At 33.4% G+C, this 24,085-nt stretch overlaps 2 protein-coding genes across 2 annotated transcripts; both read right to left on the bottom strand.

The window, feature by feature from the left end:
- Positions 1-7,030: 7,030 nt before the first annotated feature.
- On the bottom strand, positions 7,031-8,198 carry LOC25486451 (acidic endochitinase-like). The gene has a single exon (XM_024777482.2). It carries the CDS (start codon positions 7,742-7,744, stop codon positions 7,373-7,375), a length of 372 nt encoding a protein of 123 aa, XP_024633250.2. The 5' UTR covers positions 7,745-8,198; the 3' UTR covers positions 7,031-7,372.
- Positions 8,199-15,477: 7,279 nt separating this feature from the next.
- On the bottom strand, positions 15,478-18,261 carry LOC25486449 (acidic endochitinase). The gene is made up of 2 exons (XM_013608027.3): positions 17,719-18,261; positions 15,478-16,248 (listed from the first exon to the last, which is right to left on the bottom strand). The coding sequence occupies exons 1-2, from the start codon at positions 18,231-18,233 to the stop codon at positions 15,774-15,776; spliced, it is 990 nt and encodes a 329-aa protein (XP_013463481.1). The 5' UTR covers positions 18,234-18,261; the 3' UTR covers positions 15,478-15,773.
- Positions 18,262-24,085: the final 5,824 nt, after the last annotated feature.

The raw sequence follows: 24,085 nt of genomic DNA, 5'->3' as shown, positions 1-24,085 counted from the left end.
ATGATTTTACAGTAGTGGGGTTGAAAGTTAGAACCTTCGAATTCAAAGTCAGATTTTTACTACTAGATCAAACCCTTGAATTTTTTTTTTAGCAATCAAACCATTGAAGTTATTTGTTAGAGTATCCTTTATTTTTTATTTGTTTTGAAGGAAATAAGTTTATAAATTTTTATTATTGGTCAAAGTAGAAATACAATGTGGAATGTTTAGATAAATCTGGAAACTAGCATTATGTGGTACTTCCTAAACTATGGGCAACACCATTGACTTGTCTCCTAATAAACTTCACATCCAAGTTCATTAAATCAGTTTCTAACAAGTGTCTACAATCATTGATTATTGCCATGAAATCAGAGACACCACCCTTCCCATATATGCTATCCGCCACAACTTTAGAGTCCGCTTTTAAATCCATGTTCACCAGCTTGAGTTCTTTTATCCATTGCATCGTAGATAAAAGGCCTAAGGCTTCACCCATGTCAACATCGATTATAGGGTAAGCCAATTAGTTATAACAAAGTTTCCTTTTGCGTCTCGAATAGAAGCTCTGATTCCGACTTTGTTAAGGGAAATGGAGAAAGATGCATCAACATTGCATTTAAATCTCTCTGCAACTGGCTTTGTCCATTTGACAATCTCGCTTTACACACTGGTTGAATGGCCAAGATTCCGCACTTCTTGTGCATTCGTTAAGTTCTGAATGAATGATATATGGTTTTCAAACAAGACTTTGTTGATAGAATCTTGCAACTAGTCTTTAAGTTGAAATCACACAATCCCTATAGATACAAACTTATAAATTTGACTTATTGTCGACGAATTAGCACACTTGTTATTTTCTTCATCAATTCTCTTTCTAAATGGGATTGCATGTTAAGGTTGTCTTGATTATTTTGTTTTTTGCTAAAAAATATTGCATGGATTTAGAAAAATACTGTATTTTTTTTTGAAAGAAGAAAAATACTGTTATAAAATGGAAAAATTCATAGAAGTTTTATTTTAATACTGTTAAGAATACTGTTATAAAATGGAAAAATACTGTTGCATGGATTTTGTTATACACCTTACTATCGTATGCAATATGCCAAGTTGCCTAAAACCCTTTGTGATAAAATGGAAAAATTCATAGAAGTTTTATTTGGAGAGATAGTGATCATAGCCGTAATCCTCATTTAAGTTGGTGGGACATCGTTTGTTTGTCTAAAATGGATTGTAGGTTTTGGTTTAATCGTCCCCATCTTATGAATGAATCATTTTTAATGAAGATGCTTCGAAACCTCACTACTAATCATGACAACTTATGGTGCAGAGTCCTCCTGAGTAAATATGGAAGGAATAATGACTTATGTGTCTCCATCCATTCTCGATCTTATGACTCTTCACTTTGGAAATCGCTAACAAATATAGTGTGGCAAATTAGGGATGGTGCTCTTACTAATTTTTGGCTAGATAAAATGGGTGTCCAAAAACATTCCTCTCATCACATTAGCTTACTCAAACTTTTTTGAAAACCACTCTTACTGTTAAGGATGTAACTAATGCTTCTGGTAATTGAGACAACAATTTATTGTTTACGAATCTACACGTTAATATTGCTAATAAAATCATAGCAATCCCAACCCTTATGGAGGTTGATGGGCTTGACACCATTGGGTGGGGTGGCATTAGTACTCATCAATTCTCCGTCAAGAGTGCTTACGATTTACTTGTTTCAAATCATGTTATTGCGGAGGGGGATGGACAAGTACTATGGAAATGAAGGGGAATGCATCGTGTTCAAATTTTCACGTGGTTAATGGCTCATGCACTACAAGAAATAACGCTATTTCCCAGGGCCTTTTGCCAGGGACTTGAACCCCTGGAAAATTTGAGTGGGGTAAAGCCAGGGAAACCCCTGGGAAAATGCAAAAGTTGGAATTAACAAATGACAAGGGCAAACCCTCACATAAGCCCTCGGAAACATTAGGCGGGAAATTGAAATTCAAATGGCACTGCAAATTCAGAATGGTATCAGCGTAAAGCTGACAAAGATTCCTGCACCTCACACATCTTCTGTGCTAAAGCTGCAGAGTTGAGACATTTTTGACCATTGGGACATAAATTACCGTTTGCCAGGGGCTACCCCTGGGAAAAGCCATGGCTTTATTTGGCATAAAGCTGCATATTCTGAACGCTTTTCAGGTTGATTTGACTAGACAATTTGTGAGGGGCAAACCCCTCGGTCAAGCCCTGGCAAAATGTTTGGTTATAAAAATCAGCATACCTGTTTAATCTCACACTCTTCATTCATTTGAAACAAAGTTCTCTAAAAATCCTTTCTTCTTCTACCTTCATTTTTCTTCTTATTACATTCATCACCTTCATTCATTTGAAACATAGTTCTCTAAGAATCATTTCTTCTTCTACCTTCATTTTTCTCCTTAATACATTCATCACCTTAATTCTCTAAAAACTTCTATTTTGTGGTACAAACTCCTTTCACCTATTAATTGTTTTATTATTTCATATAATTATTCTACATATTTTCTTTGTTTTTTTCAACGGTGTTGATCAACCAATCTCTTTGCCAATTTTTTTTGTGTTTTTTTTTATTTAAGAAATGTATGTTGAAATACATAGTTTTTTCTTAGATTTGTTGTGTATATATATTTTATATAGTGTAGTTATATTAGAATGACAAAATAAACATGGTAGATTATGAGGTATTTTGAAATAGTGTATACTATTTTTTTTTTAATTTAAAACTGTATTTTTTTTTTAAGTTTAGAGAAAATAGTATTTTTTTAAAATCGTATACTTCAAATAGTAAAACTGTTTTTTTTTTTAAATATTTCTGGTGTAAAGATTTTTTTTAGTATTGTGTAATAGATTTGTTTTTAAGGAAAAAAATAAGAATATTTATTTTGAAACTGTTTTCTTAAATTAAATATGTTTTATTAATTAAAATGATTTTTGTAACAATTAATTATATTTTAAAAACAATTTTATTTATTATTTAAATTAAATTTTATTTATTAAAATGATTTTTAAAACAAATAATTGTATTTCAAAAACAACTTTAAAAAAGTTCAATTTTTAAATTAATTTAAATACATTAATATAATAAACTTTAATAATAAACTTTAATATAGTTTTAAAGAAAAATAGGAACAGTTTAACTAATTGCTTATATTCTATTTTGTTAAAATCTGTTTTTGTAATAAATTAAAATCTATTATTATATTTTATCAATTTATAAAATAAAACAATATAATATAATAATGCATATTGTTTAAAAAAGAGGGACTCAAAAATAGTATAGTACAAAAAAATTAAAGTTGTTTATTGATCAAAAACAACTTTAAAAAAAAACAATTTTTAAATTAATTTAAATACATTTTATTAATTAATAAAAAATTCAATTTAATAAATAAAATATTTATAAAAAAAAATAACATGGACGTTTGCAAGGGGTTAAACCCCTCGCATATCCCTGGTTTTTTTCAGGTCAGACTTTCTTCACATCAGTCACTTCAGCGCAGGCGCAGTCAGAGTTGCAGAAAATTTGCAGACAAAAGTGAGGGAATTTGCCAGGGTTTATGCCAAGGTTTAAGTCACGTGTTATGTCAGGGGTTCTGCCCCTCGTTTTTCTCCCAGGGGTGTAGCCCCTGGCAAAAGGTTTGCGATGAGCGCTTTTGCCACTACTTCCGCCCCTGGCTTTTTCCCTCACAAACGTCCCTTTTGCCAGGGATTCTGTCCTTTTGACAGGGATTTTGCCCCTGGCAAAAGGTAATGTTTCTTGTAGTGATGGATGTATTCTTACTAACTGCCGCCAAAGTAGATGGCGGTGGGTATATCACCCACTTGTCCATGTTGTAGGAATGAAAATGAGTATGTTCTGCACGTGCTCTGTGACTGTACGCATGTATATCAGGTATGGAATATACTTGCGCCTCCAGATTGGGTCACTAACTTTTTTCTTTTGCTGATTGCAGAATTTGGGCTTTCAAAAACCTCAACAAAAGGTGGAATGGAGTTGTTGATACTAGTTGGAAAACAACATTCATGACTACTTGTTGGCATTTGTGGACTTGTAGAAACAAATCAATTTTCAAAGATGGATTCTAAAGACCAACTAACCCAACCTTTGTTATCCAAAATTTCATTAGTGTTATAGAAGAAAGTTCTCAAAATCATTTGTTAGTCAATCCCCAACATAAGGAAACTATGTTTATCGGTTGGGAGAGACCAAATGATAATTGGGTGAAGCTTAATCGTGACAGAGATTGTAAAAGCAATAGAAAGATTGCAGGATGTGGAAGGCTTCTTCGTCATTCATATGGTCTCTATGGCTTAAAGGATTTAATCGAAAAAATTGAAACTTGTGATGCATTTCATGCAAAGATGCAGGGTCCATATCTGAGACTTGATATGGCTTGAAAAGAAGGTCTATCTCATCTAATTGTTGAAAATGACTCGAAAGTGTTTATTGACATGGTTACCAAACATTGCAAGATCAATGGAACCACCCTTCATTGATTCGACATATTCCACAGCTTTTTCAGCGAAACTGGCATACATGTTATTCACACTTGACGCAAAGGCAATAGATGTGCTGATTGGTTAGCAAATTTTAGTTTCTCTTTGAATTTTGACACCTCCTAAAGAGCTTCAAAAGCTCATTTTTATGATATTGTTGGCCGTGCATTCCTAAAAATGTACATTTAGCCTCTTAATTTCTTGTTTTTTCTTTTCGTTTAGACCTTTGGCTCTCTCTTGTACAAAAAAAAAAGGAAGGAAATTTCTTTTTAGGAAGGTTGTTACGTTTTTTAATAATAACATTCATTCTCTACATTTAATTTTTCCACATACCCATAATCAAGTAATATACTCTCTCTCGAAATGACTACTTTTTACTAAGAGAAATGATATTTGAACATCCAATTTAGATAACTTTATATCACATACTTACATTAATTTTTACTTTATCTCTCTATTGCTTTGATTTCCGTGCAACTAACTACTATTTCTTTGTAAATTATGGTTATCCGATAAGTTGTCAACCAAATTGGTGGTTCAAATAACACTCCTCTTTTACTAATGTGATTGTTCTTAGAATATTATATGAATACAATTTATTTAAAGGAGATAGATATGAAAATATTAAAGAAATAAGAATACATCATTTCTTCCCTAAAAAAAGGAAACGCTAACAAGTGCTCTAAGTTAAGAAGTTTAAAATGGACCTTAGAAAAAGGAAATGCTTACAAGTGTTTTAAGAGTATTTGTTAAAAAGTTTAAAATGCAAATTTTATCTTAAAAATTGTGCATTCAACATATTAAAACAACAAAAAGTAATTTTTTCTACCTAAATTTCATCAATCATTAACTGTTGTGAAAATTTCATCAATCATTAACCGTTGTGAAAGTGACTCAAAATTGGAGTTTCTGGAAACTGCCAAAATCGGGCCCGAATTGGGCAGTCCGGGGCCCAATTTTGGGTGTGTTTTTCAGCTTTTTTAATATGTGAAAAATTGGTGGCCGAAGAGCAAAAATCGGGGCCCGATTTTTTCAGCAGAAAATAAAACAGAATCATATTTTGGGCTGAGATTTGTTCCAGTTTTTTTGAGGGATACTTTTACTATAAATATAGACCTTGTATCAGATGTAAAACTTGAGGTAGAGAGTCTGAGAACAAGGGTTTAGAAGTCAACAATAAAACTAGGGTTTGTATAGAGTTTGCTCTTCGCAACAAACACTAGGTTGAGATTGATTCACCTTGGGAAACACTATTAGGATTGAGTCTCTTGGTCATGAGAAAAGATTGAGATTTTGAGTAGAATTAGGCGGGAGACTTATTCTTGTAACCCTTTGATATCTATTTTGTAAAGTTACTCATCATTATAGTAGAACGGATGGCTGCTCTCTCCCCAGACTAGGTCAGTATTGGTCCGAACTGGGTAAACAAATTTCGTGTGTTCTCTCTTTCTTTCTCTCGTTGTTTTCTACTTTTGCTTGTGTTTATAACTGTCATCAACTTTGTTTTGGTTGCTTGATTATTTTGCTCCACACATCAAGTATTTTATTGATGTATTTTTTAACGAATTCACAACATTAACGAATGTTATAAGAGCATTGGTTAGCATGACAAAAAAAGAGCATGATTTGATGATCTAGTTGTGTGAACGTTTTCAATGGTTCTCAATTTAAGTATTTATGCAAACTTTATATACAAAATGTGTTGTAGCAAAATGAATAAATACTTTTTTTTTTTTGTTAAGTAGTTTAGTGGTTAGAATTCACATTTTTTAAGGTGAATAAGTGGGGTGTTTGAACCCCAACCCCTGTATATAATTATGCATGTCCCTGCCAACTGAGCTATGCTCATGGGAACAAATGAATAAATACTTAAAATGATTTGTGAAAAGTTATTTAAACCAATTGTTTATTCGAATTTTTGTTTTTGTTTTTAAAATTTCTTTAAGAAAATTACAATAAAAAGATGAAACACAGTAAATCATTTTAAAAAAAATTGTAATAAATAGGCCTCATTTCATTTGTGCGGATTATATAGATCACTTAGACTTTGTTTATGAGTTTGGAGGGGAAGAGATAAGAAAATTTCGTACAGACTACATAAATCACTGAGACTTTGTTTGTGAGTTTGGAGTAGGTGAAAGTAACAAGAATTTCTGATGACACGACTTTAGGCTGATTATTTTTCTTCGTAATTCATTTTTTTTTTTTTTTTTTTTTTTATAATTTGGAGAAACTCAAAATTAAAAATTTAATCATAAAGATTAATTTATCTTTATAAAAAGGGCAACTCGATGCACTAAAGCTCCCACATACGCAGGGTCCGAGAAGGGGTCCCACCATTTGGTATATTGTACGCAGCCTTACCCTATTTTTTTACACAAGAGGTTGTTTCTAGGACTTGAATCCGTGACCTTTCGGTCACATGACAACAACTTTACCAGTTGCGTCAAGGTTACCCCCTCGTTAATATATCTTTATGTTTCTCTATTTTTTTCCCACTGATCTGTTTCCTCTATCTCAAAACTTTCAAACAAAGCCGGAACATAAGTTGAAATCACGCAACTTGCAAGTGAATATTATTCTAATTTCATAGTAAAATCTAGTACCTACATATGATAAGATGCTTCACGTGGGTTCACGTTTACATAATTTAATTTGGTAACGTAACATGACCTTCAAGTTATGATGCAAGGATCACAGACACTGAACACGACACTGATACACCTATACCGATAAAATTTTGAGAAAATGAGATGATTCAATCACAAGTGCCGATGTGGTGTTGGTGTCGAACACGATACGTGTCGGATATTAGGACACGCCTTCAATCAAAAGTGTCCATGCAACAGAGCCTTCAAGTTGTCGAGACAGACCCCAAGCTTGCCTTGGAAACTTGTGTCACAAATCGACAAGCAGATTGTTCATCCCAGTGCTTTACCTGATTGCTGTAATTACTTTCAATATCATGGAATCTATCCCAAAGCATAAATCCTCCACAGCTATGGGTAGAGCAAGTTTCTTCAATGTGAGGAAGAACCTTAGAAATGAGATCATTTGGTGGTATATAACCACCACCAGGAGCTGCATCAGGTGCTGCTGGTAGTCCCCAGAAAACGATACTAAGTTCTGGTGGAACTGACGACGTCCAAGCATCCAGTGATTGTAAGAGCGGTGTAGCGTCGACATTTGTTTGATCATATTGACATGAAGGGTTATTGTATACCATTTAAGGTAACATCTCCAAGTGGACCAACTTGATTTTTTTTCTTTTTTTGACTAGGAAGTGTAAGGAAGTTAGTATAAAGATAATCAGCAAAATTTTTAGCATCATCTGATGAGCCAAGGGAGTAGGTTCCGGAAGGGCCTCCAATGGAAAGGTAAACTTCAATAACATTATTTTGGCAGTGGTTGATTTCGGATTCGAGGGTTATGCAAGAACTTCCACGGCAATGACCAGTGAAGTTCAAACTTGGAGTTCTTCCTTCTCCAAAGACATCAAGGAACCCTAGGAGTACAATCTCGTAAAGACCAGTGTCACATGCTGCTTTCAAGGTGCCTTCTGCTGTGTTTTGGCCCCAGTAGATGGTAATGGAATCACTTGATGATGGTGTGAAAGTGAAGGAGAATATTGTCAAAATCAACAAAAGGATCATTGCTTGACTTTTAGAACTCATATTGTGCTTTGTGTTTAGCTAGACTGATTACTTTAGATCCATTGAGCAACCCTTTATACAGGTCTTATGATAAGGTTATGTGTACCATATTAGACTTCATTATTCTAATAAGAAATGTTTATCAAATGTGTAAATAAAAAAATATTGAATAACTTTTTTAATTTAGTCCAGCCCACCCAAGTAGACTCTTTGGGATTAGGGGTGGCAAAAAGGATGGATATGGATTTGAATCCTAATGGATGGATCAAAAAAATCCATTAGTCCATTAAAATCTACCATTTTTTTTTTGAAAAAAAAACCATCCAATCCATCCATTAGGTTTTATGTCCATCCAATCCATTTAATAAAATGTATTATTTATTTTTTAAATTTGTTTTACATAATTTTTTAGTTAATTAATTGGTTTTACATAATTATTTTGTTAATTAATTGGTGCAGAAAGTAATAACTTTCAGAATGCTTTTTTTAATTAAGCCAAAATCATAGTTTTTTTTTTTTTTTGACAAAACTGAAATAAAATAAATAAATAAAAAGTGGTGGTGCACCGGCGTTGACCAACGGTCACTACCATTGACCGGTGGTGCTCCGGCTACATATAAGGCGGAGTACAGCGGCGATATGACCGGAAAATCTGGTTTTTCGGTGACCCACGACGGAGCTCTGACAAGGTCACTGCGGCGGGTGGTGGCTGTTTTTTTTTTTTTTTAATTCAATGGGCTGAATCTTATGGGCCAATCATTTCAGTAAAAAATCAGAATATTTCTTTTTAGGCCCCCATAATTAAAAACTTAGCTTATTTTTTTATTAACAAAATTAATTTAAATCATGTTTAAAATAATTTTATATCCAATGGATTATTATTAATATTTTAGATGATCCAATGGATTTTTAAAATAAGGTGGATGGATTTGATGTATCCGTAATTTTAAATGGATGGATTAAATCCAATCCATTAACTATTTTTTGTTTTGTTTGGTAGATGGATTGGATGGATATTATGGTGGATGGATTGGATGTATATGGATTTGATGGATCCTATTGCCACCCCTATTTGGGATACGTTTTTATTTTTTATTTTTGAAAGAAGGGATACGTTTTTATTAATGAATAGGCATTTTCTGTCGTCTTTAAATTTGAAATCGTTAAAACATCTTTGAATTTTATAATTTTCAATCAATTTTATCCCTTCGTCAAGTTGGGTCGTTAACGGTGATGACGTGTGACATTAATTGCTGATTTGGATTGTCACTCAGATGTCAGGCTTTTAGGGGCGAAAATGATCGAAAGAAAGAAATAGTTTAGGGACGAAAATGACTAAAAGTTAAAAAAAATTCTTCTTCCTAACTTTTGTACAGCGAGTCTTTCTTTCCCAATTCTATATATTTTAAAACCTAATTTTTCTATCCCCATTAACAATATGAAATCCCCAAAATTTCTTCCAAAAAGCTTGTTCGATCAAAGTGAATATGAAATAATGGATGGTGGCCACATGGTCAAAAACAACTCTCAAAGTCGAGCTTTAACTTCAAACTTCATGTGTAATGGTGAGGTAATAATGTTTGATTGTTGATGTGTTGTATGCCATTACTCTAAAAAACCTAGGAAGACATTTCTACACATACGCCATTTAAGGTTTGTTAAAATAAACTCAACTAGGGGCATAAATAAGCCATCACAAACAAGTTCCTTAATATTACATATCTAAAAGCAACAAAATCATAAACATGATCAATGGCTCTCTGAAAATCCTGTTGTTGGGATAAACTCCATGAATTGTGGTTAAGTAGAACTAGATCCTCCATAACCAAGACATGATACTCTTATAATTTTAGATGTTGTTTTTTGTGCTGGAGCAGAACCTCTCACCAATGTTTGCTTAAACCTCTTAGTTGAAATAATTGATCCTATCATGTGATACATCCTTGTAGGCAATCCTTATCATACAATTTTGAGTATCAATCAATCCAGTCCCCTAATTTTTACACTTACTATCAAATTGATTCGTGTTGTTTATAATAATTATCAGAGTAATCCAAAATAAGATCTTACATGATGGACAAGTGGTTCATCATGTGCATGATTTTGTTGAATAGTGTTTCCAGTCATAATAGTTCACAATAAATAATTTTATAATGCATTAATATAGAGATTTATAACATAATCATCATGAATAAATAAATAATACATAATGTATATATGTTTTTGCACCATTTCATCAGCAACAACATTGCTTTCAACATCTTGTTCTTGCACCTCGTTATCATTTATCTTTATTGCAACATTTTCAACAACATGAAGTCTTGAACCTCATTATCATTCCCCTCTACTGCAATATTTTCATCATTTCCATCATTTTCCTCAGCTGATTGTTCAGGATTATATGAAACCAAATTCTTTGGTCTTCTGGAAACAACTTGCTTCATGCAACCTCTTGTGTTGTGACCAAGCACTCCACACCTATAATCCTGAAGTGTCATTATAAGTCTTCTTCATGTTAGTTCCACTAACATTTTCCCCAATGCCATCCTTTCTCATGTTTTTTTGGTCTACCTGCAGCCATTCTAGCATTTGGTGGCACATGTTCGACATAAGAAGTTGGTTCCCAATAATATTGGGAATTAACTAGATGAATGAAATAGTTTAAAGTGGCACAGTATGAGATACGGTCAACCAGACATGGCATTATTCTTCTTGTTGTAAACGTCTCATTCCAAGTGTTGCACATGAGTGCATGCATGGCATTCATGTTCATTCAATTAAGTATTTCAGTTAATTTCTAAACTAATAAAATCCCAAAATTTCTAAACTAATAAGTATTGGCAGTTGTAGGTATTGTTGTAAATACAAAGATCATTAACATGTATTGTTGCACATACAATGATCATTAAAAGTATTATCTAAACTAAAATTTACTTGTTAACTGTCAAAATCTGCAAGTGCAAGTATGATTAGACAAATCAACATCCACTTTGATTATGTGATTGTCCTCAATCTGATACTCCTCCTTGGAGTATCACCACTCCAATGTGGTGTCCACTTGTTGATGGCAGTCTTCTCTTTCTCTATCCTACTTTGCTTCCAAGGACATAGTGGCCCAATTCTCTCGTTGGGATTCAACTTTTTTCTAATCAATGTTCTCATCATATATCGTATAACTTATTTAAACAACAGTGATGACATGTCATCTTACGTTATTCTTAACATGTTTTTCAGTCATTTTCAGTAGGTTTTACCAGCAAAACAGAGGAGTATTAGAGTAATTTCCTATGATTTCGGGACATTTGTAATGTTTTCTATATTTGAGTTTGTAATCCTGTTCTTCCCAAAACATAGCAGTTTTAAGGTGCTTTTGATGTAATTCACGAAGAAATCCTGCAAATCGACAAAACAAAGACATCCGAAGATTTATGTGGTCCTTGGGAAGATGAAGAATGAAGATTCAAGAGGCCTCATAAGAATTTACAAAAGGAGGAATTATGTTCTCAAGTTCCAAGACAACTTACATAGAAGCAAACACCTAAAAAGGCGAAGAAACATGCATTTTGGCACCTAGAACACAGGCACATGCTCTCAAGGGATGGATGTAGGTGCCTGGAGCATGAAGCTGCAAGGCACATGCTCCAGGCACATGAACTGGTGCTTGGGGCACGTGGAGGAGGTTTAGTTGCAAGGCACATGCGCCCCGAGCATGGCCTGGGCCTCCCGAGCATGGCAACTTGCTGAAAAAGTCACAATTTTGTAACATTTTTACCCTTTAAGCCCACATTTTTAGCCCAAGTTCAGGTGAAAACTTTACCTAGAAGTACCGTCTTCCTCATTCATAATTTCCCGTTCAGAACAGGAGCAGTTCAAGGGAAAGGAAGACTCTAGGAGCTTTGAGGAGAAGTTTCTCTCCCCTCTCCAAGTTTTTAGGGTAATTTTTATTTCTATTGTAATTAGTCGTTTAGTTACCATGAGTAACTAAATATTTTTAGGCTGGGGTTCTAAGATGAACCTCAATTTATTTTGTTGGAAAAGTATTTAATTTAATGTCGTTTATTTGGTTATTTTCTTTTCGCTATTTAATTTTATTAGGTTAGATTTATTTCTTTTGTAATGCAACCCTAGTTTAGGCACTTAGGTAGTGACATGACCTAATATTGATGCTTATATCTTGATATTTATATCTGTCTATCTAGGAAGTAATTAGTTAGTAACTAGCCAAAGATACCGAAAGAAGGTTGACCTTAATAGTAAGTACTTAAGAGGTGACATTACTAGTATTAAGTAAAATCTACCGAACCTATGATGTAACTAGTTATTAATTAACGAAACAGGTGACTTTGGGGAGTGAATCAAACCTAATAGAACCATTCTCCTCGACCCTTGGCAAGGTAGACGCTGATATGGCTTCCCGTCTGTAGAATTACCGAGAAGGAGAGTGTGTTATGAAACTCCTAAGATTCATAGATGAGAAAACCCTTTAAGAACGGTTGTCCATCATACCTTTGTAACTTTAGGAATGCCAATTTAAGTCTATGTTTCAATTACCTTTAGGGAGTAAGAACACCACACTAATAATCCTTATGAAGGTGGAGGATCCTACAAGATTTATAACCCTATACTGTAGTGCGCGTATAACCTTAGTGTGGACTAGCACGTGCAACTCAACATTGGAAGGATAGACTGAAATAAACTGAGAGAGTAAGGTCCCGCATGTAAGGATCACCGTGCTATCAACATGTGCAACTTGACGAACTGATTAGGTTAGAACGTCGGAATGGACTCATCACTTAGGTAGTATACTTAAGATAACTAAACACGAAATGAATGTTATTTAATTCCAACAAATGAATAGGGGGGATTGAAAGAATCTTAATCGTTGCTTACATTTCTGCAACCAAAACAGGTAACTTGCTCTGTTGCAAACATATAAAAATTGCAACTTCTTATCCTTCAACTCTTTTATTTATATTTTGTTAAACCAAATAATTAACGCAAATTGTTTGATCGAAACGACAATCCCTATGAATATGATACCCTACTTACACTGTATTATTTAGTAAACGATTTGGTACACTTGTATAATCCGACCATCACATAATAGCCATAATTTGCCTCTATAATTCAAAATCTTTGCATTGACAAGTATTGTTGCACATACAAAGATCATTATAAGTATTATCTAAACCAAAATTTATCTGTCGAAATCTACGGGTGCAAGTATGATAAACAAATCAACATCCACTATAATTTTGTGATTGTCTTTAATTTGATACCATTGCCTTAGAGTATAACCACTCTAATGCGGTGTCAACTTTTTTTTTTTTTTTTTTTTTATGGAAATCTTATCTTTCTTTAACCTACTTTGATGTGAAGGACATAGTGGCCCAATTCTCCCTTCATGCTTCAATTTGTTATTACTCATTGTTCTCATCACATATCCTCTGACATCCTCAACCATATTTAGCATTAGAGCTGGCAATTCGGGCTACCCGACCGCGTCGGGCTGGTCCATGTCGGGTACAGGCATTTTCGAGCCGGGCTAAAAAGGCCCAAATGATAAACGTGCTCCTAAATTAATGTTTGAGCTCGGCCCTTTGCGGGCAACGGGCTTATCGGGCCGACCCGATTAATGAGAACTTTTATTTTTTTTTAGTTAAAACAATAACATTTTTTTTAAAAAAAGTCTCGAGTACTTTATAATGTTGCTTTATAACTTTTAGTGGACTATATACTCTTCTAAACTTTCAAAATGATTAATGTTGCTAAAAATCAAGTAAAATAATGCAGCTTGTGCTAAAAATATCAAGGACTAATGCTTTTCTAATAACCTTGTTGCAACCCGGGACTAAATTCTAATGTGCTTTATGAACGAAATTGAAAGAGCAGGAAACAAACTAAACAAAATGAAGGTGAATTTTTGTCAAAAAAAATGAAGGTGAATTAATACTACAAAATTAAAAGTAATAAATTTTATTAAATATTATATTAATGCGGGCTACCCGGAGCTCGGTCGGGCTAGCCCGCCACGGGCTCGGGCTAAAAGGCCCAATTTTAAACGAGCCTAATTTTTTATGTTCAAGCCCGGCATTTTTCGGGCTTTTACAGCCCGACCCGTTTTGACAACTCTATTTAGCATTGATTTCCCTCTATAATTCAAAATCTTTACATGGAAAGCCTCGCAAGTATTGTTCCCTATGTTATCTTCCTTGCAATTTTATAGGAAATGTGTTTTTGTTTATAATTCCTTTTGCAATTTATTGAGGTACTTCCAAGTCTTCTCATTCAATCTCTTCACGTTCCCCATAATGTGATTAAACTGAGTAAGAGTTGTTGCCTTAGCACACTTCGAGACCACCCCTCTCAACACCTTATTTATCCATTGCTTGTTAAAGTTCCTCCAAAGGTGCATGACACAATATCTATGTGGTACCCATGGCTTCAATTCATGCCTTGCAAGAATCAGACCCTGCCAAATTTCAAAATAGTTACTATCAAATCGATCCTTGTAAAATACTACTTACTGTTAAAATGGTCCCTATTATTATACTTACTATTAAACTGGTCATAAAGTTACAACATTCAAAATCAAGTTGATCCTAAAACTAGCATTTATAACATCCATGCAGAATATAATAACAAAATAGAATTGTGTCAAAAATAGAATATAATCCATGTAGTATTTTATTACCCTTTGCATGTCTAAAATAAAATTCAATCCGTTCGTCACGTTGTTGCCAAGCTCCTCATGCAATATAGTGTTAACAATCACTTCCGATTATTCCTATTTTCTACATCCACAATGGCATAACCAATGATAAAATTGCAATTATTTTCATCTTGTCCCACAACAGACAATAGTTTCCCTCTAAAATATCATTTCAGAAAGCATCCATCTAAATCAATCAATGACCTAAATCCTGCCATAAAACCTTTTCTACATGCATCAAGACAAACACATAATCTTTTGAATTTTGGTGGTGACAATGGAATTTGTATGGTATTCATTTTCACAAAAGAACCTGGTTGCTTTTCATTAAATCATGTGCATACGCTTACATACGTCCATACAACTCCCTTTTACTAGCGTCAACCAATTGTGCCTTGCTTCCTTTGTTTCCCTAAAACCATCGAGTATAACCCCGTAGTGATGCTTCATCAGATTAAAAAACTTTGCTCGAGTTCAGATTATGATACATATTTTGTTAAAGAAATGTTTTAAGCAAAAACTTACGGAAATATAATTGTGTTTATCTATAGCTTATACACTTTTGTGAATTACGTAGACTGGTTAGAATTTAAGTTGAAAATGTGCAAGTCAATATTATTCAAATTTTAAAGTGACTTCCAGTACATACATAAGATAAGATGCTTTGATTCCCGCGGGTTACATAAAAACCGAGGGAATCATAGTGTAACTAGGTGCATAATATGCATAAAGGTACTTAAAATAAAAATAAAAAGTGATCATTTTTCTTTCTTAATCTAACGGTCTATAACCACCCTAAAGTTGGTCGTAGAGGATCCGAGTCTTCTCTTATTCCATACTCATACATATATATAGTCCACTTCGCAATCACTATCAATTTATAATATGATTTAATTCGGAAACATGGAGTTCAAAGCTGCCGAGATAGATCCAACTATTGCCTCGGAAACTTGTGTCACAAATCGAAGAATAGATCGTTTAACGTACTCCTTTATCTGATTGCTGTAATCATTTCCAACATCATGAAATCTATCCCAAAGCATAATTCCTCCATAGTTGGAAGTTGGTTTAATGAAAGGAAGAACCTTGGAAATGAGATCATTTGGTGGTATATAACCACCACTAGGAGCTGCATTAGGTGCTGCTGGTAGTCCCATGAAAACGGTATTATTTGGTAGAGCTAAAGATGTCCAAGCATTCCATGATTGTAAGAGCAATGTAGCATCTGAGTTTATTAGATCATATTGACATGGAGGGTTATTGTAGAATTGAACAAGGACATAATCAAATAAGCCAGTTTTGATAGCTTTGTCAAGGTAGTAATCTGGCATAAAACATTGGGGTGCAGAAGCCAAGTAAAAGTACCTGCAAGAGATAAAAGGTTGATTTGTTACAGTTAGGGTGTAAGCAAAGACGGATTCAAAAATATATTGAACGGAGAGCTAATTTTTTAATGATATATATTATACGGATCAAGCTAACAAATGTCTTTATTGTACTTTTTATGGATTCAAAAAAGAAAATAATTGATAATAAATATATAGGGGTAGTAGTGCTTTACCCCCTGTAATATAGGACATTTCTGGTTTCCGGTTTCCCTTGTAATTTGAAGTTTTTTGGTTTTGGATCTTCATGAACTTTGACTGTACAAAATCGATGATATGGCAGGGAGGGTAAACCGAAATTTTCTCAAATTAAAAGGGGGTAAACCGAAATTTTCCCAAGCTCAAATTGCAGGGGGTAAACCGAAATTTCCTCAAATTATAGGGGGCAAAATTTTTCATTGAGGTCTAAAATCAAAAAATCTTCATAAATTTTGATTTTACAGGGGGAAAACCGAAAATAACCTATATTACAGGATGGTAAAACACTATTAACCCTAAATATATATGTAAAATGATGATTTTTATTTCGTCAATGTGCATAATACATAATTACCAAGATAATATTCCACGTTGAACTTTTTAACAAAGACACTTATTAACATTTCTCGTATCATATAAAGTCAAATCATCATAAATTTTGAAAAGAAGTATACTAAAGATGAGATTAAGGTGTGTTTGATTCGCAAAATAGCAAGTGCTGAACTGAACAATATATGACATGTCAGAACACTAGAGAACATTACATAACTACATTGGAGAGATATAGAAATGTTTTTTTTTTCTTGTTGAAAAATAAAAAGGGTATTTTGGTATTTTTAAAAGTCTACATTGTGGACAAAAAGTTGTTTCATAGTTTAACGAGGGCATGAATTTATGTTTTTGTCCAATCTTGCTACTTGTTTTGCTCGGTTGCACCTTATATGTTTCTGTTAAATAAGTGTTGAAGATGATATTAAATGTTCTATTTCCATCCACAATATAACATGTAAGAAGTTTTTTTTTTTTTTTTTTTTCATATTAATATTCACCTATGCAATAATTTTAAAATACTAGTTAAACATTACCTACATTCTTTTTTTCACAAATAGGATTATATATTTATTCCTTTTCTTTTTTTTTTAGAAAAAAGAGTATATATGTATTTATTCTATCATTCCTTAAAAAATGTATTTATTGTATCTCAAATCACTTTTTTTTACTAAATTAAGAGCATAAAGGAATCAAAGAGAATAGAAGACATCATCGACTTAAATTGGCACCCTTTATTTCAAATCACTAACTATTCTATTCACCACTATTAATAAAACAAAATTAGTAGAATTTAACTCATTTTATCTTATTTTGTACACACTCAACGATTCTCTTAAGAAATGTACATAATCTTAAAAATACTTAATATGAGACAGACAAATTACTAGTATGCTAAAACTTCTCCTTCAAAAAACATTACCTGTTTTGTTGTCTTAGATTGTCAAGATTCCTAGCAAGGTCATCCCAGTAAAGATTGCTACCTCCTTCAATGTCAAAATCAATACCATCTAAGGTAACACTTCCAAGTGGACCAAATTGACCACTAAGAAAGTTAGTATAGAGGTAATCAGCAACATTTTTAGCATCGTCTGGTGAGCTAAGGGAGTAGGATCCAGATGCACCTCCAAGGGAAAGTAAAACTTTGATCCCTTTTTGTTGACAGTGTTTTATTTCGGGTTCGAGTTTTGTGCAAGGGCTCCAGTCACCACAATGACCTGCAAAGTTCCAACTTGGGACTCTTCCTCCTCCAAAGACATTGAGGAAAGCTAAGAGTACAATCTCGTAATTACCTGTGTCACATGTTGATGTCAAGGTGCCATCTCCTAGGTTTTGGCCCCAGTAGATGGCAATGCCACCACTTGAAGATGCTTTGATAGTGAAGGGAAATATTGTTAAGACTAACAGAAGGAGCAATGCTTGCCTTTTTGTATCCATTTTATGCTTTTTGTGTTTAGCTAGTTTGATTACTTTAGATTGATTGAGCAACCCTTTTATAAGGTCTCTAATAAGGTTATGTACATTTATTTTATTCTATAAAAAACTAAATTTTATTCTAAATGTAAATAAAAAGTACTGGTAAATATTGAGTAACCTAGCATCCAGCACACCAAAATAGACTTTTTGGGACACGTTTTGTTTCGGAAAAAAAAATAAAATTAATTGTCCCAAGACCACATTGTATGGGTCACTGCTTCGTTCTTATTTTGATCTTTTTCATATATTTAGTTTTAGGATTGGGGCTCAAATTTGAGGGGGTTACAATTATAATACTCACCTTACACATCATATGCACCAATCACTTGAGCAAGGATATGAAGAATGAAGATCATTGATTCTTAGAAGGTTTTTGAAAACTATACAAACCGGAGAAAATTCATCCCAAGTTCTAAGACATTTTAAGACGGAAGAAAACGCTCGAAACATGGACGAAAATTGCAAAATTCGCACTGGAGCTACTGCCTCATACGCCCCTGCACATGAGAGTCTTATAATCCGTATGCGAATTGTGGTTACCTTCTCATTACCTGGTTCATCATGATGAGACAACCTTCAAGGCTGCCTCATGCACCCCTGCATGTCACTCCATGCGCCGTGTGCATGGTTGCAGACAAAAATATCATTTTGCTTGTTTTCCAAGTTGGGTTGGTGGAAAAGATCCAGTTTTCATATCTTAAACTCTAAGTAATTATGACTATAAATAGAGACCATTGCACATACTTTTATTCATTTAGAAAGCTAGTAGTACAAGGCAAGGGTCAAGCATCAGAGATTCAAGGCAGAGGATTTCTGTCATCCTCTTGTCCTTTCTAGGGTATGTTTTTCTATTGTTTTGTAATGATGTTGGTTGCCATGTGCAACTAAACCTCTCTTGATTAGGGTTCCAATATGAACCTCTTCTCATTTGTCAGATTCAACTAATAAAGTGTTTTTCAGTTTATGAATCAAGTGTTTGATTTAATTTGTATATGTCTGTAATAAATGTTTTTCAACTAGTAGTTGACCTAATCTTTAGGTGAAGGTATAAGACAGACAATCCTACATCCGTCTGAGCAAGACAGTAGTATATTGCTTATTTTCTAAATTAATCTCTTTTAATTAAATCTAAGTATGGTTTTTATGGTTTTGCCTCATCTTTAGGGGACGCCTCAATTATAACTGGATAAATTGCAACTATATGAAATTGAAACTTCCCACGACTATATCACGGGGTCATATCCTACTTTCTTGAATCAAAGGCAGGTCATAACTATTTAAAGATACCCTAATCGTCGTTAACTTCTGAATCAAAGCAACATGATCTTAAATTGTGCATGACAATTAAAAAATCTGCAACCATTTTATCTCTTTTACTGTTAATTAATAAGTTGAACGACAATTCATATGGAGACGATAACTTCACTTTATTACTTGTTACGATTTGATGGGCTTGCCAATTCATTCATCAACTGCCAAGTTCTAAATTAATATTTATGTGTTAAAGGAGCTCTATTTATAAGCATATTTTCAATTGGGTTTGAGCTAAAATTATGGACGTTTTCCTCCATCCCGCAAGAAAAAATTAGGAAAAAGCTGATTTTTCACGGAACAGCATACTTGGACCGCATGGTCAGTATAAAAGAGAGTTGTTTTCTCTATCCAATGCGCCTGGGCTGTGTGTGTCATGAGTGGGGCGTGTGATGTTAGCCTCAGGTGCGGAAAAAGCGTTTTTTCACCGCTCTTAGAGTGTTTTCCTTCTCTGACTTGTTCTTGAGACACAATTTTCCCAACTTGTAATTTCTTCAAAGCCTTGTAGACCCTTGATAATCTTCGTTCCTTCGTCATAAAAAAACTTCTATGAGGTTTCTTGTTTGCCGAATTACATGATTTATCAATAAAAGACTCAAAACAACTATGAAATTGTCTGGTTTGAAAAGAAACCGAATTACAAGACTCAATTTTTAAATAGAGAAATCATAAAATAGATGGCCTATGTCAACTATTCCCTCCATGTTCACCATTCTAAATAGTGTACATGGCAACCCCTTTTTAACCAGCTTCTTTTTTTTTGTTGATAGATAGACGAAATTGCAAAGTTATTATAAACTCACACACAAAAGTGGAGACACCGGGGTTCGAACCCTAGTCATGGCATCCAGCCTAACAATTTTTGTATTTTTATCAGTTGAGTTAGAACTTCTTGACTAACCAGCTTCTTTTTAATCCCCATGATTTAGAAACTAGGGCATTTACATGACAGGAGGGCATTTATTATTTTTTTACAAGTGGAGTATTAAAAAATATATTCTTATTTATAACCAGCTTCTTTTTAATCCTAATAACGTGTAGTTCTTTAATTGGTTGTTCTAACTTCGAAGAGTGATTAGTGGGATTTGCACCTATCGAAATTTTCTCTCACGTTAGATCCCTATTTTCGAGTCACTAATACAGAGACAGTTAGTAACATGCAGTAATAGTTTATGATTTTCTTTTCTTTTTGAAAATCAAATAGTAGTAATTTATATGATCCGCATTTTACACGATGATTTTGAAATTGTTAGATTATACTCCGCCCGTTCCTATAAGTAAGCACCCTTTACCTCTAATAGAAAGGTGACCTAATAGGAGGAGGTCTTGCAAAAGGTGGTTCTCACTTCTCAGTTGTCACCATTTCTGCTGCATAAAGATTAACATAATATTAGAATCAAACATACAGTTATATTTACCATATTATACTCATAACTAACCATAATCCTAACTAAAAAAATAATCATTACAACTAAACAAGTCTCTATCATTTTCTGATATCGGACATAAGTCCTTGTCATTTTCTATTATCGGAAAAATAAGTCTGTCATATTTAAATGGGAGTACTAACCTGTTCCCTTAAGATTCGTTTTAATGCCAGTGCCACTTAACTAACATTACATGAAACTTAACATTTAGTGACAGACCAAGTACTTATACCTACGGATGAATCTTTCGTGGGCAATAGTGATGATATACCTACGGATTTTTTCGTCGATTTATCATATAGTGATGGAACTATGGCCATCGGACAAAACATTTTGGTTTTACCTACAGATTTAGACCGTAGGTACTGATAAAATGTCTTACCTAAGGCCATATGAAATCAATAGTAGTAACTTGTCCAAATTTGCTTTCTTATCATTTTTTTTTTTGAAAAATCAAACTTTCATTAAAAAAGTAAATACAGCGAATTTAAATCAATCAATAGTGTATATATTAAAAACCAAATTACAAATCTTGAGAATTAAAATCTTAAAAATTGTTAAAATCTTGCATAATCTTTTAAAATACACTAGACTTTTTCATCAAAAATGATCTTTTAAAATCCTAATCCAATACAGCCATATAAATGTTAGATAGTCTAACATAACCTTAATCCCCCTCCTTTTGGCGAGTCTAAATAACTTTTACAAAAAAAATAAAAATTCCTTTTCAGATAGCAATTTTTTTCATTACAATTTTTAGAGATTTAAGGTTCAGAGGTTAGTTACGTAACGGGAAGGTATTAGCACCCTAAACGTCTATAGTATTCTATAGGAACCTCTTGCTTTTATTTATTTTTGGCTATAATTATTTTTGCTTGCTTAAAAAAGATTAATGTGATGAGTAAAAATAAAATATAATTTTTTTATTATTTTTTGATTTGGAAAGACAAAAGTCTTTTACCTACGTACCCGCGAAGGATCAAAACCACGTAGTTCGGAGTAAAAAGTTGTCGCGGTGATTTTCGGAGATCAAGCTATTAGTTTAGCGTTGACTCACTAATTTTTATTCACCACTGAACTTTTATATTTTAAGGGAAAGTGGAAAAAGTTCAAAATAACTTACTTGCTTTTTTAAAGAAAGAATTAAAGTGGTGATTAAAATAAAATAATTTTTTTTTTTTTTACATTTATTTGATTTGGAAGAATAAGGTCCTTTGCCTACGTACCCGTGAGGGATCAAAACCTCGTAATTCGGAGTAAAATGACCAATTGATTTGTTTTGTGTTTTTTATGAGTTTTAAAATGTAAAAGCCAAAGTGGCAAAAATATAGTTTGTTTGTGTTTTTTTTTATGTTGAAAAAGAAATGACTCGAAATATGATTAAAGGTAAAAAGGGACATCACTTGATTGAAAATACAGGTTTATTATGAAAAATAATTTTTTTTTTTGTGAATTTTTGGTTATTGACATGTTTCTGTTCTTTTTTAATAATTAATTAAAACCTAAAGACAAAGCGTGACGATAAAATAAAACGCGAGGAATTTCCGTAGTGACGTTGGATCACCACGAAAATCCTTTTCTAACCTAATATGTTTTTGCATTTTTTTGAATATATAAAAGCGGAAAAATAAATAAAGCATGATTTTTCTCATTTATATTTACATTGAACCTAAATACATTCTAACTCTATGCAAATGAATAAAAGACAATAATTAAAAATGCTAAATAAAATAAATTACCATGCGATAAAAAATAAAAATGCAATAAAAATAAAACGCAATAAAAATAAAAATACATTAGAAAAATAAATAAAATAAAAATGCATGCAGGGGGTGAAGGTAGTAAAAAGGGGGTGCAGGAAGTAAAATAAAAAGACAGACTGGGCTTTAGAGAAAGTGGGGCGCATGGGCCAACAGTCGGATCTGGTCCATTCATTTGATCAATGGCCCGGGTCTGATCTAAAGAAACACTTCCACATGCCATCAGATTGAGATCAAAGGGCCCAGGGTGCGAGGGTGCATGCTAAGGAAATGCACCCATGCGATGAGCGTAGGAATCCAGAAGCCTATAAATAGGCCAAAGGCTCTCCTTTCTCTCATTTCTACCTTCTATTTCTCTCTCTTCACTCTTTCAACTCTCTCTGCTCTCTCAAATGCTCCTCCTTCTTCTTCAAAACTTCGGCAGAGTTTTGGTACCGGCACGGTGGTCGGGCGCCCCAAGGTGGTGGGGTCGCTGCCGAAAACCTTATATTTTTTTCTTCAATTTCTTGCTTCTTTTCCCTGCCTCTTCACTTTTCTCAAACCAAAGACTAAACCCAAGACTCTATATCTAAAAATAACAAAATTAACACATACTACCTCTTTTTAGATTCGGTTTAGGGTTTGTGATTAAAGTATTGGTTCAAAGGTTGATGAAAATGAAAAATTGGTTTAATGAATTTTAATGAGGATTGAAAGTGATAGAACGCATTTTTGGTGTTATTGGAAAGAAAGAACTCACACTGTAATTTGGCCACTAATTGTGGCGTGGATGAAAGAATTATTTTTTGGACTCTAGACATATTTTCAGACTTACTCTAAGTAAATAAAAATAAGAAAAACCTAAGTAAAAATAAAAAATAAAATGAAAGGTGAAAATAAAATAAGTAAATAAATAAAAACTAAAAGTAAAAAAGTAAAACAAAATAAAAGGACTAAAAATAAAATAAATAAAAAGCGGGCCCGAAAACTGAACCGAAAATGAGGTATTTTAAAATACCTCTCTACCGAATTTTTCTTTGAAAAAGCAAAGAATACTACGGGCCAAAAGACATGTGACAGTAGGATCTTAGGTTAAAAATTGGGGTATGACAGATGCCCCTATTTAAGTTTCTTCGTCCGGAGATTTGAAGATGAAATCTTCGATTTGATTGGCCGAAGAGACTTAAATACAGAGTACACCAATTTTGGACCTAAGATTCTATGAAATGCTCGCGATGCAAGTATGAATGCAAGACGACAAAGATGATCTGACTGACGGAGAGAAACAACAACATGATACCCAAGTTCGTTGAAGAAAGGGTTGGGTAATGTAGTT

This window comes from Medicago truncatula, chromosome 2 (assembly GCF_003473485.1).
Source record: "Medicago truncatula cultivar Jemalong A17 chromosome 2, MtrunA17r5.0-ANR, whole genome shotgun sequence".
Lineage (NCBI taxonomy): Eukaryota > Viridiplantae > Streptophyta > Magnoliopsida > Fabales > Fabaceae > Medicago > Medicago truncatula.
Note: the sequence above shows the minus strand (reverse complement) of the source record. Positions and strands in the feature narration are given on the sequence as shown.